Below are 13,938 nucleotides of genomic sequence, written 5' to 3' on the forward strand. Positions count from 1 at the left end.
AGTCAAAATGCCTAATGTGACTCACTTTTTTCAACTCCAATGCACTAGGCATATGCTTAGGCATTTTGGCTCAGCTCACATTCACTAGCTACATGTAGCTAGCCTTCAAGGCTAGGCAAAATGTATTTAATCATTAAGATTATTTCCCTCCATCTTTGTTGCTGACGTGGCATTCTATAAAGTTAATAGTATTTGGATGAATAGCTAAAATAAAGAGCATGGTTGGGGTAAAAACATGAAATCGTTGATAGGCAAAATAAAATGTATACTTTATAGTAATATTTAGATAGGTAAAATGCCTACTACCATTGGAGATGCTCTAAGGGATCCAAATCAAAACCAGATTGGGAAGGTGGGCATTTGGTGAAAGATGCAAGCAACCGAATAAGGGGTTCTGTGTGCCCTACGTCACAAACTAGGGGAAATAGATCCAGAGGAGGAAGGAAATTGTCAAAAGTAGAAACAATTCTGGTTCGAAGAATGGCGACAAGGGCAAAGTTTACGAGGATAAGAGGGCCAACGCCAGCTAGGAGTTGGCATAGGGGAGCTTGGTGTCAAGCAACTATGGTGGCTCTATCCTTATCCTCATCAACATGCAATCGGAGGGGGAGGTGGTTGTTGGATGAAGCTAATAGAACGGTGCAGCTGGGTAAATGTCTTGGGCTCAATTGTAATAGGAAAGAATCAGAAGTTTTAGCTAAATGTGTGAAGTTGGAGTTGAAGGATGCGGAGCTTACAGCAAGTTGTGGAGGGGCAGATTGTCCCTGAATCCCACGGTTAGGTGGTTTTCAGTGTTTGACCAATTTCCAAATGAAGACTCTGTCATTGAATATAAGAGGGTTTGGCAGGGATAGGAAGAGGAGGAAAATTAAGTCAGTATTACGTGATCGATGTTAGTTTTTTCCAAGAAACAAAGAATGCTAGAGTCTTTGACAATTTCATCTGATCTATCTGGCCAGGGACTGAGATGGCTTTCATGGTAGTTGATCCTGAAGGGCTTGCAGGTGGATTACTTTCTGTTTGGAATCCATTAGTGTTCAGTATGAGTAGTTCCTGCAGTAGTAGGAATTTTCTCCTGCTTTCAGGCATCATCCTCCATTCTTTTGATTGCATCCTACTGAATGTTTATGCACCAAATGAGGTGTTGCGAAGGAAATGCTTATGGGACACAATCATAAGGTTAAAACCGTTGTTTGTGTTCCCTTGGTGCCTAGGGGGTGATTTTAACGAAATAAGGAATCTTTGGGAAAGAAAAGGGTGCTCAATTAGGGGTCGAGGGATAAGGGAGTTTAACCAATTCATTGAGTCATTGGAAGTGTCTGATTTGACAATGCTGAGGAGAAAGTTTACGTGGTGTAATGCCTTAGAAGGAGATAAGTGGAGTAGAATTGATAGGTTTCTCATATCTCTGGAATGGTTGGGAGTGTTCAATTGCAAGGTGTGAGGGTTACCAAGAGTTGTATCCGATCACTGTCCAATTATATTAATGGGAGATGTTAGGGACTGGGGGCCGAGACCGTTCAAGTTCATTAACGCTTGGACCTTGCATCCACAGTTCTTCCAAGTAGTGAAAACATCTTGGGAAGAATTAGTGGTCTCTAGATGTGCAGGGTATGTCATTCATGCCAAGATGAAAGCCCTTAAAGCTAAACTAAAGAAGTGGAATACTCAGGTGTTTGGTAATGTTAAGCATAAGCTCAAAGAAGTTGAGGATGAACTCCATTCGCTGGATCTGTGTGCGGAATCTAGGGAACTTAATGAAAGTGAAGTGGCTAGAGCAAGATTGCTTAGAGAAGAGGTTTGGAAGTGGAGCAAATGACATGAATGGATGTGGCTTCAGAAGTCTAGGTTGTCATGGGCGTTAAAGGGTGATCGTAATACTAAGTTCTTCAACATTATGGCTTCAAGTAGGCAGACTAGGAACTTGTTAAGCTCTTTAGTTGCGGATAGTTCTCAGTGCGATGATCCTGCAACAATTAAAAGGGAAGCACTCAAGTTTTTCGTTACCTTGTTCACAGATGACTGGAAGGTTAGGCCTTTGTTGGATGGGCCATTTAGCACTATTGGGAGTGATGCTGTGGCTTCGGCAGTAGAAAATGAGTTTTCAAAGGTAAAAATTTGGATGGTTATAAAGGAGTGTGATGGTAATAAAGCCCCGGGCCTGGATGGTTTCAACATGACTTGCGTTAAAAAATGTTGGAAGATCTTTAGGCTAGAAATTCTGCAGTTCTTCAAGGATTTCCATCGTCATGCAAAATTATTCAAAGGTATTTCCCATTCCTTTATCACTCTTATTCCGAAGAAGGATTGGCCTGTTGCCTTGATGGATTATCAACCAATTAGTCTGATTGGGTCGATGTATAAAATTCTCACTAAGGTGCTTGCAAATAGAGTGAAGAAAGTCCTACCTAGGGTGGTCAGCAGTGTACAATCATTATTTCTGAAAGGTAGGAACATTTTGGATAGGGTCCTGATAGCCAATAAAGTCATTGATTGGTAGAAAAAGAACCATAAGCAAGAGGTGATATTAAAACACGATTTCCAAAAGGCGTCCGACTCAGTAAATTGGGGATTCCTGCTGCATATGAAGCAAAACTTCGGGTTTGGTTCTCGGTTCATTGGGTGGATTAAGGAGTGTATTTCTTCGACGAGTATTAGTTTTGGTTAATGGGTCGCCTACGAATGAATTCTGCCCTGAAAAAGCGCTTCAACAGGGAGATCCATTGTCCCTTTTTCTCTTTATTGTTGTGGCTAAGGCATTCAATATTTTGATGATCAGGGCTAGGAACTTGGGCCTATTTAGAGGTGTGAAGATTGGAACTGTAGAGGAGGCTTTATTGCACTTACAGTTTGCTGATGACACGATTATATTCTGTGAAGATAACAGGGGTGAGATTCTAACAGTCAAAAGAATTCTTTGGTGTTCGAGTTAATGTCTGAGCTTAAAATTAATTTCTATAAGAGTAGTGTTTGTGGTGTGGGTGTGGAGGATAGTGTAGTGGAGGGCTTCGCTAAAATTCTAAGGTGCAAGAGTCAAAAACTTCCTTTCATATACTTAGGACTACCTTTGGGGGCAAGTCCTAGAAGACTCTCTACTTGGAAACCAGTAATTGAGAAGTTCAAACTTAAGTTAGCATCATGGAAAATAAAGTTTCTATCCTATGGGGGTAGAGTCACACTGATTAAAGCAATTGTAAAAAATGCAATGTATAAAAGGAAATAAAGAAATGTATTTATTGATTGATATATTGATTGTTATACTGTCTATTACAAATGGTTCCTTATATAGATGTAGGTGTAGTGGATGGTGGTAGTGGTGTAGTGGGTTAGGTTTAGTGGAGTAGGTGAGGTGGTAGTGGTGTAGTGGGTTAGGTTTAGTGGAGTAGGTGAGGTGGTAGTGGTGGTAGGTGATGGTAAATTCTAACAGCCCCCCGCAAACTCAAGGAGGATAGAAACTAACCAACTTGAGTTTGAAGAGAGGAACAAAACAAGAAAATACATAAAAATAAAAGAGGATAAGAGACACTGTATGGTCGTGTCAGACCATTGGTGAAGACACTGGATGGTGGTGTCATAACGTTGTAGAGGACACTGTATGGGGGTGTCATAACGTTGTAGAGGACACTGTATGGTGGTGTTATAACGGTGTAGAGGACACTGGATGGCGGTGTCAGACCGATGTAGAAGACAGTTTATGGGGTCATGTCGGACCGTTGTAGCAGACAATGATGTGACAGTTTACGGAGTCTTGCTGGACCCTTGTAGAAACTAACCGGAATCAATGTCGGGACACTTTACAGAGTCTTGTCGGACCCTTGTAGAAACTAACCGGAATCAATGTCGGGACAGTTTACAGAGTCTTGTCGGACCCATGAAGGAGCTAACCGGAATCAATGTCGGGACAGTTTACAGAGTCTTGTCGGACCCTTGTAAAAGTCGCACCCTCAAAAGGTGTGCCCAATCTGTCAAAAGGCGTGCCATCAAAAGGCGTGCCCAATTTATCAAAAGGTGTGCCGGACATGATGGCGAGGCACGTGGGCGCCTTGGCTTGCGCGCCCGTTTTGTCGTCTGGTGGCAAGAGGCGCGCGATGCGCGTGGCTGCCTCGGCTATTTAACCAAGACGGAGGCTGAGGCTGAGGCAGACAAAAAACTTCTGAAAATTCTCTGAAACAAACTCTTCCTTTGCTGAGAAACTCTGTAATACTCTGTAACTAACCCGTCTCTGAAACACTCAGCAACATGGCCTCTTCTTCCCGTCCAGCTACCCAGAACATGGCCTCCTCTTCCCGTGGTCTGCTCACGCTCTTTCCAGAACTGAACGAGTCCACAAGAGAAATAACTGGTGCGATGGCCAGTGAACCTCAACCAAACACCTCTGGTTTTGCTCCATTGAACTTTCCGATGCGGTCGGTGGAGCAAAAAATGGCGGTGCAAACTGATATTGAGGCCAATCAGTATACTCTGAAGTCATGTGTGGAAACCATGACGGCGGTCACAAACTTGTCGCACCGGCTGCAGAGCAGGACAAATGAGGTGCAACAGTTAAACTCCCAGCTGGCTCTGCTCCAACGCATGTATAAGGATGCGCGAGCAGAGATAAGTGTGTTAAAGACAGAAAATAAGGAGCTGAAGCGGAAGGCCACCGTGATGTTTCGATTTGGAGGTCCTCCATATGCTGCAGTGGAGGAGTATGGGGGAGTGAACGTGCTCGGTGGACAAGCAAACACGGAGGCAACACCGGCAAGGGCCGTCCAAGACGGAGGCAAGAAGAAGAGACCTACAGCAGAGTAGAGAAGAAAAATCCCACTGTGCCGATTTGTGTTGGTTTGGTTTTTTTTTTTTTTTTTTTTTGGTGTAAAATGGTGATCGGGGTGAGCCCGACATAAATAAAATAAGTTCGTCTTCTTCCTCTGTGTTGTTTTGTTTTTTTTTTGTTTTTTTTTTTTTAATTTATTTATTTATTTATTTTTTTTTGTTTGGGAAAGGAAATAAAAGAAAGAGTGGAAATATCAGAAGGCGTGGGAATCGGTGAGCGAATAAAGGGGATATAAAAAAATAAAAAAAAAATAGACAAAAAGGTAGTGGATTGAAATAGTGAATAATAAAATAAGAAGAGAAAGTGGACTGTCGGTGTTGGTTTTGTATAATAATAATAAGAATAAGAAGAGAAAGTGGGGTGTGCGTAAGTGGAGGCAGACACTGGCGTGATTGGAAAGACAAAAAGTAGGGGATTGAAATAGTAAAATAAAAAGAAAGGAAAAGAGACAGTTTAAAGTGAGAAATCAATGGGCATCTGTGACTGATGGCCAAGTGGGTGGAAATATTAAAAAAAAATTGTGGGAAAAAAAATAATTGATTGAGGAATGGTACTTTTAAAAGCTTAAAGAGTCTCTCACGTTCTTGCACCAAAGCCACTTTAACCTTCTCGAGATAGGCCGGATTCTTTAGTGCTGCACATGCAGAAACTTATGCAGTAACAGACACATTATATGGTTGTTTTGCTCTCCAAAGATACTCCACAATGCTCGAAGGAAATGCACCATATCCAATCTAAACGAAGGCTCAGCAGTACAATTACCATTCAAGAGACCCAACACATAATTGTAGTATTTGATGAATGACCAATTCCCCAAAGGAGTACTGGAGCCTCGATTTTCTTGCTTCCCAAAAGCACTTCAGACTGAATGAATTCAGCACTAGCAATCAATGTAAGATTACCATCTGTGTCTGAAACTGCATAGCTGATGTGATCAATAACCATAGCTCCCGGATCCTCATCAAAATCAACTCCGCAGTCGGGGGCAATCTCTCGAATTAGATTAGAGGCAGAAGAATTAGCCCCCATAATCAAATCATAACCAGCATCGACGAAATCCATAATAGCTGCCAAATCAATGGATCCCCCGAAACGCTCGACCGCTGGAGAGAAGAGGATCAATCCGTCGTACAAGTACTGGTTGTATCTGTGTAAGGAGATCTTGGGATCGTCGGCAAGTTTGAAATCAAGGTCGAAGCCGCGAGATTGAAGAGAATTGAGGAAGATGGAGTGCGAAGATCTGATGGCGAGGTCATCGAGCAAGACGAGAGTTCGAGGATCGGTGGGGTGTTCGGGAGAGAAGGAGCTGCAGAGTGTGGCGAGAAATGGGATTGCAGTGAGGAAGATCAATTGTAGCGTCGACATCGTTGGTTCGTCGGGTTTACGAGCTCTCCAGATTTTTCCCACTCACAGAGATCCGGGACTTGTCGAGTGTTTGTTTTCGAATAGACCCACGCCGATTTGCCAACTCCACTAACACCTGGACTGGTTCTCCAACAACCCAAATCAGCTCATGCGTACTGACCCAGAGAGAGAGAAGGTTCAGCCACTTGAGTCATGTTATGTTTATCATTAACAGTGGTTTGGCTAAGGCTTGAAGGGACTGTAGCAGACACTGGTGTTCCACGAGGGGTTTTGGGGTTGTTCCGGCGAAGTGGTGAAGAAGAATTTCAAGGTATGTGTAGAGGTCCGGCGGACGGCCAAGGCGAGGCTGCCGCCCGCCGGTGAAGCAGAATTTTTAGATTTTAAACCTGCTCTGATACCATGTAAAAAATGCAATGTATAAAAAGAAATAAAGAAATGTATTTATTGATTGAGATATTGATTGTTATACTGTCTATTACAAATGGTTCCTTATATAGATGTAGGTGTAGTGGATGGTGGTAGTGGTGTAGTGGGTTAGGTTTAGTGGAGTAGGTGAGGTGGTAGTGGTGTAGTGGGTTAGGTTTAGTGGAGTAGGTGAGGTGGTAGTGGGAGTAGGTGAGGTGGTAGTGGTGGTAGGTGATGGTAAATTCTAACAGCAATACTAAATTGCTTGTCGGTATACTATCTATCCTTATTTAAAATTCCAGAAGGTGTAGCAAAGGTAATTGATAGGGTGGAAGCAGCCTTCTTATGGGGAGGTGCTGACCACATGGTGAAGTGGAGGGAAGTAACGAAAAACAGGATTCTTGGAGGCTTGGGTATCAAGGATATTAGAGAATTCAATGATTGCTTGCTAGCAAAATGGTAGTGGAGATTTGGTAAGGAAGACAAGGCAATGTGGAAGATTGTCTTATGTGCTAAGTACGCATCATCAAGTGGGACCTGGTTACCTTTCGTGGATGAATCATGTAGAGTGTCCACTGTGTGGGGTGGCATATTAGCAGTGATTAGTCGTAATTCACATCTGGGGAATTTTTACTCATTCAAACTGCATGATAATCCCAGGGAATGGGTCTCGAATTCGATTCTGGGTTGATACTTGGATTGGTAGTCACAGTTTGAGTTCTGAGTTCCCAAGACTTTATTCTTTGTCTGTCGAGAAAGAGGTTTCTTTGTGCCCCATTGTGGAAAGGAAAAGTTTGTCGGATGTATGGGTCTTTAATTTTAGGAGAGTCCTCAGAGCTTGGGAGGTGGATGAGCTGGGTCGACTTTGCGCCATGTTAAATGCAGAGAGTTTTGCTCTGTTTGAGTCTGAGGACAGATTATGTTGGAAAACATCCCCCTCAGGTGAATTTTCGGTTGCTTCTCTTTATAGTAGGAATGTGGTAGGTGTCTCCTCTGAAGTGCCCTCTTTGTTATGGAATAATCTGTCCCCTCTTAAAATGCAATTTTTTGGGTGGTTAGCTTGGAAGGGTAGGATCAAGACAGTGGCTTATCTCTAGAGAATTGGAGTTCTAAGTGGAAGTGTTTGTAATCTTTGTAAATTCTGTAACTATGAAGTGGAGTCCATTAACCATGTGTTATTGTTATGCCCGACAATTTGGAAGGTGTGGTCAAGATTGGTGGATTGGTGGGGCTTGTAATGGGTTGCTCCTGGGACAAATGGGGGCCTTCTCGACTGGTGGGCTGGGTTCAAATTTAAAAAGCTCGAAGGATCAGTATGGAAGTCTATTACATTGGCTCTGTTGTGGTCCATTTGGAAATGTAGGAATGTAGGAATGACTCTGTGTTTTCAGGTTTGCAACCACAATTGGATTTGTTGTCTGATCTTATGAAGGTTAGGATTGCTCTTTGGGTCAGGTATCATTATCCCAGATGTAATTTTTCAGTACATGATTTGGTGTTTAACTGGCAGCAAATCAGATGTTCTAAGTGACACAGATGGGTTGTCCTTTGCAGTGGAGGTGCTGTTTCCTCTGCTTCGGCTAATTGCACTGCTGGAATTTTGCTTTGGTATTTCTATCCTCTGAGTTCTGCTTCGGTACAGTTGGGTTTAGCATGTCAAAAGGTGTATCTGTTAGGGGATGGTCTGAGGTGAGTTCTGAGCAGAGAAGATCTGTTGAGGATGGTTGTTGCTGCCGCAGTTTGCTGTAGGTCTGTTTGGGAAGTGATATATTGAGAATGACAGCTCCTGATGGTGATGTTTACTGCTGGTTTTTTGTTATCGGTTACTGGGTTTGATCTGTTTGGGCAGTGATCTGTGGAGCAGGATATTTCTCTGGTGTTTTTGGTTTTGTTTAGCTATTATTTTGGGTGTGGTTGGTTCCTGTGTTGGTTACTCGCCATTTTTTAATGGTGTGCTAGCATATGATTAGGCGGATCTATCGGTGCTAATCTAATTGGAATTGATTTATTTTGTTATGATACTTTTTGCACTCATCATTTTTTTTTTATTATTGATGTAATATTCTTAATTTATCAATAAAGTTTCCTTCTTTTTCTAATAAAAAACAGTGCTTACTTCTTGAGCCACTAAATTAAAGGAATGACTTTTCTTTATATTATTGTCCTCCATGATGATGGTTGACTAATGAGGATAAAAATATTAAATTGACATATTAAACAAACTGGTTTATAAAATAAAACTAATATTAGGAAATACGTCTGTTTCAGCATTTTGGCATACAAATCATCAAATACAAGAAAAATAAAAATAAATAAACAAAGAAAAAGTTACATAACTGGTTTACTTAAATTTTTTAAAAAAAATGATTTCAATAAAATAAATGAGAAATGAGATGCAACCAATAAGACATACAGAAATTGCGAGGCCTAAGGAATGTGCAACCACTGCAAACGAACCTGTAATGAAGGCGACTATCATCGCTGACTATATTTCTCCCGCCACTGCCAGCAAGTAAGTTTAATTCCTGTTTATTTTTTTGTTATAAGATCAGTTTGAAAAGTCGAACTTAATAATATTCTGATGAATCTGAAGTATTATGTTAATACTACAAAGTGTTGTAACTAATGGCATAAAAATGTATCATAACTAAACAACATTTAAGGTACAACCAAATAATTAAAAATCTCTTTGGTTATAATTAAAATAATCAAAATTAAAATATAACTAATATCATAATAAATCATGACTAACACCATAATAGATTATAACTAAACAACCATTTAAGTCATAATCAAAGTCATCTTAGATCATAATTAAAAAAACAACCACAAAAGATAATAACTAAGTCATAAACCACACGACAGTGTATCATACATAAATCATAATTAACAGTACAATATATAAGAGATTTAGAGACTAATTTTTTATCCTAAAAGTGAAAATTTTGTTTCAAAAAATATATATTTATAGTCATTAAAAGATAGTCCCGAAAAAGTAAAAAACAAAGCTTTTAGTTACAAAATTTAGAGAAATGTCGCTAATAAATGTAGAAAAAATAATTTAGTCCCCAAAAAGTTCATTTTTTTGACAAAAAATTTGGTCCCAAAACATATCTAAATTTCGTCGCTAAAAATAAAATAAAGATACTTTTGACAACAAAAAGTTTGGCATCTACTAAATAATACAAAAAATCAAAAAGTCACTATCGTATTTAAGTCACATCATCTTATTTAAATCACATCACCTCTCTAACACATCACATCAAACCCAACCCAAACCCAACCCATATAAGATAATAAGTCAAAAAGTGTACTTTTTTAGAACATCCCAAACCAATAAAATGTAATTTCATTCCTAATTTTTTGTAATAAAAGATGACAAATGTAATAGCTAGAGAATAACGTATACCCTGTTTTGAGTGTGTATTATAGAATTTCCTTACAAAAAAAAAAAAAAAAAAAAAGCCCCAAATAATTTACTTATAAAGTAATTGTTAAGGCTATTTTTGCTATAGAAATATATTAAATATCTCTACAAATTTTAATGAGAATAATTCTGTTATTTAAAATTATTTGTCAAAGACAATTAGATATTATCTATGAATTATTTGTCAAAAATATTCCAACATAAGGTAGAGAAGAAATTATTGGTTGGTTTTGAAGTACCGCCATGTGATATCCCAAAAGTATTGTGATTGAAGAAAGGGAATATAACCTACGAATTTGTGTGAGGTAATTGAAGAACATGGAGGAGTATGATGAATTACGATTGGTAAGGATGTGATCACGTAATATTCCTAGACAAACTAACAATTTTTCAAGACGAAGGTGCTAATTAATCTTATGGTATTATCTACCGGGAATTACCTGCCAGCGATGGTAGGAACAAAAATATTACAAAACAGCAGGTTACTTTCAGAAATTTCACTTCAATGGTCCTGTTTGGTGTAGTTGTTAAAACAGATTATAAATTATAGCTAACAGATTATAGATTATGACTTTAATCAGAAGTTGCTAATCTGTTTGGTATAACTGTTGGATTGTAGATTTAAGTTACTGAGTAGTGTTTGTTAAATAAACTGTGAAGTAGCTTTTTCAATTAATTTTTATATTTTATTATTCACTATTTGTCTACATTTCTCATAAAAAATAATAATAATATTTTATAGTCCATTTATGTCTTTTTTCTATTTTTAAAAAAATAAAAAATAAAAAAATCTAAAAGTATAACCGTGAATTAACATGTCCACAGCAGAAGCTGATAATCAGAAGCAAGGGGTGAGCAGCTTCTCAGAATCAGTTTTTTTGACTTAAAATAAATTGTTAGAATCAGAAACTGTTTGAAATAAGTTTAACCAAACAGTCCAAAATAACTTTTTAAAAATCAGAAGCCATAAATTGGCTCAAAAAAACCCTACTAAACACCCCAATGAAGTGTAGAAAAATTATTACAGATGTATCAACCTTTTTGATTAATGGATCAAATTACTCTTTTCTGGTTTTTTTGCCTCACACTCTTTCGGGTTGCTCATCTCTCACATGTCAAATCAAAGTAAGTTAAAAGTTAGTTTTTTTTAATTTTCTTTCATTTTTTTTTTGAAAAAAATATAAAAATGTAGAGAGTTAATGTGACTCAAAAAAAACCGAGAACCAAAATGCTAGCTTTTAGCCCAGTTCCCGAAAGAGGTTAAAAGTAACTTTTTTGTTTTTAACCTCTTTTGGATCACATCACCTCTCTATTTTTTTACATATTTTTTCAAAAAAACCCAAAAAATTCAAAAAACTAGACTTTAACCTTTGTTGTGATGAGGTTTTTTGGCTTTTTAACTTTTATGAGAGAAAAAATAAAATGATTATGATTTAAATGTGATATTTTGTCTACTTTTTGATCTTTTTTTTTTGTAATTATTTTAACCTTTTAACCCCCAAAATCTCTCTCTCTCTCTCTCTCTCTTGTTTTTCATCACTCCTATTATTTATTTTGATAAATTTTGTATAACTCCTAAACTATAAACTTGATTTTTACAAAATTAATTCAATTACAAGTTATCAACAATATCTTTAAAATAAATTAATATTAAATATATTTAATAATAATTTTAAAATAATTAAAATTTTATATTATTTTAAAATATTTAAAAAATAAAAATGAGATGTGTAATTAAAAAGTGTACGGAATTTTTTAAAAAAATGAATATAAATTATTTTAAATTACTTGAATAAAAATTTTATTTTTTTTCTTTAATACATAAGCATTAATAATTACTATTTGCTTACGCATTCAATATTAATTTTAATTTTTCCTATAAATTATTTGAATAAAAATTCCATTTTTATTCTTTAAGCCGTAAACATAAATACTATTTGTTTACGCATTCAATATTAATTTTAATTTGTCCAAAGTATAAATAAGTTAGATAAAAATAAACGTAAAAAAGATGTTTTCTAAATTAAAAAATTAATTTTCCTCTAAAATATTATGAAATATATTTTTTAACTTAAATTATTGGCATTAATTTTCAATTTAAAATTAACCTTTTTTTGTTTGTTTTCATCAAACTGATTTCTATAGTTCTTGGAAAAAAATTGTGAAAGTAATTTCTTAAATTATCTAAAATTTAATAAAAAATATATGTAAACTAGTTTGATGAAAATAATAGAAAAAAATATTAACTCAAATTATACAGTTAAAAATAAAAGTAGGAATATTCAAACATACAAGTATTAGCACGTGTTTTTGTTCAAAAAAGATAGATTCATATGAAAATAAAAATAATTTTTTTTTACCAAACTATTATTAATATTTTTAGAAAAAGAAGGAAGACAAAAATTTAAAAATTTAACCAAATATTTTATATTTCAACTTTAAAAATAGTCACAAAAATTAGTTTAAAAAAAATTAATTGCACAGTATATTTCAAAATTATAAATAGTTATAAAAAAATAAAAATCAAAATCAAAACTTAGTTGCAAAAAAAAAATGAAAGAGAAAGAATTCACATAGTATGTTTTTAGCTTTAAAAATATTCGTGTGGGATGCAAGTCCAATTTGTGTGAGGTGCAAGTCCACTCTGTGTGGAGTATAAAGCAAATCTGTGTATGGTACAAGTCGAATCTGTGTGGGGTGCAAATTAGTGTGTTGAAATTTTGTAAATGCTCTCACAAACTAGACTTGCACCTCCACACAAATTCGACTTGCACAATACACAAACTAGACTTGCAGTCCATGTAGAATGGACTAACAAACAGATTAAACTTGCACCCCACATAGATTCAACTTGTACTTCACGGAGACTTGCACCCAACACAAAATGGATTTGCAGCCCACACAAATTGAACTTACATCTTTGCACCCTACACAAATTCAACTTGCAATCCGCACAAATATTTTTAAATTTAAAACATATTATGTGAATTCTTCTTTTTTTGTGATTAATTTTTGCTATTTTTATAACTATTTGTAAAGTTGAAATATATTGTGCAATTAATTTTTTAAACTAATTTTTGTAACTATTTTTAAAGTTGAAATATAAAATATTTGGTTGAATTTTTAAATTGTCTTATATTTTTTTTCTTAAAAAAAAATAGTTTGGTAAAATAAATCATTTTCATTTCATATGAACCTATCTTTTTTGAACAAAAACACATGTTTTTAATATTTGTATGTTTGAATATTTTATTTTTATTTTTAATTGTATAATTTGAGTTAATATTTTTGCTTTTTTTTTTCGCCAATCTAGTTTACATATACAACAAAATAGAGTGATAATATTTATTTTATTAAATATATTTAAAATTTTAGATATTTTAGGAAATTACTTTCACAATTTTCTTCCAAGAACTAAAAATTAGTTTGCTGAAAACAAACACAAAAAGGTTAATTTTAAATAAAAAAAAATTAATTTCAATAATTTAAGTTTAAAAATATATTTTAAAATATTTTCGGGCAAAAGTAATTTTTTTAATATGCAAAATATATTTTTTGTGTTTATTTTTATCAAACTCGTTTGTAGTTTTTGGAAAAATTTAAAATTAATATTGAATACGTAACCAAACAGTGATTACTAGTGTTTACATCTTAAAAAATAAAATTTTAATTCAAGTAATTTTAAATAGTTTATATTCATTTTTTTTTCGTACACTTTTTAATTACACATCTCATTTTTAATGTTTTAAATATTTCAAAACAATATAAAATTTTAATTATTTTAAATTATTATTAAATACATTTAATATTAATTTCATTTTAAAGACATTGTCAATAACGTTTTAATAAAATTAATTTTGTAAAAATCAAGTTTATAGTTTAAAAGTTAGGCAAATGCTAACAAGTTTCTCCAATGCATTGTTTA

General features: G+C 35.4%; 2 protein-coding genes across 2 annotated transcripts; one reads left to right on the top strand and one right to left on the bottom strand.

Moving 5' to 3' along the window:
* The first annotated feature begins 967 nt into the window (after window positions 1–967).
* LOC145793889 (uncharacterized) lies at window positions 968–1,819 on the top strand. The gene is made up of 2 exons (XM_082876778.1): window positions 968–1,438; window positions 1,556–1,819. Exons 1-2 carry the CDS (start codon window positions 968–970, stop codon window positions 1,817–1,819), a joined length of 735 nt encoding a protein of 244 aa, XP_082732904.1.
* A 3,647-nt stretch (window positions 1,820–5,466) lies between these two features.
* Window positions 5,467–6,181, bottom strand: LOC145793890 (dolichyl-diphosphooligosaccharide--protein glycosyltransferase 48 kDa subunit-like). The gene is made up of 2 exons (XM_082876779.1): window positions 5,642–6,181; window positions 5,467–5,550 (listed from the first exon to the last, which is right to left on the bottom strand). The coding sequence occupies exons 1-2, from the start codon at window positions 6,179–6,181 to the stop codon at window positions 5,467–5,469; spliced, it is 624 nt and encodes a 207-aa protein (XP_082732905.1).
* Between the last annotated feature and the right edge of the window lie 7,757 nt (window positions 6,182–13,938).

Source organism: Camellia sinensis, chromosome 6, assembly GCF_055761805.1.
Source record: "Camellia sinensis isolate YWXY chromosome 6, ASM5576180v1, whole genome shotgun sequence".
Taxonomy (NCBI): Eukaryota; Viridiplantae; Streptophyta; class Magnoliopsida; order Ericales; family Theaceae; genus Camellia; species Camellia sinensis.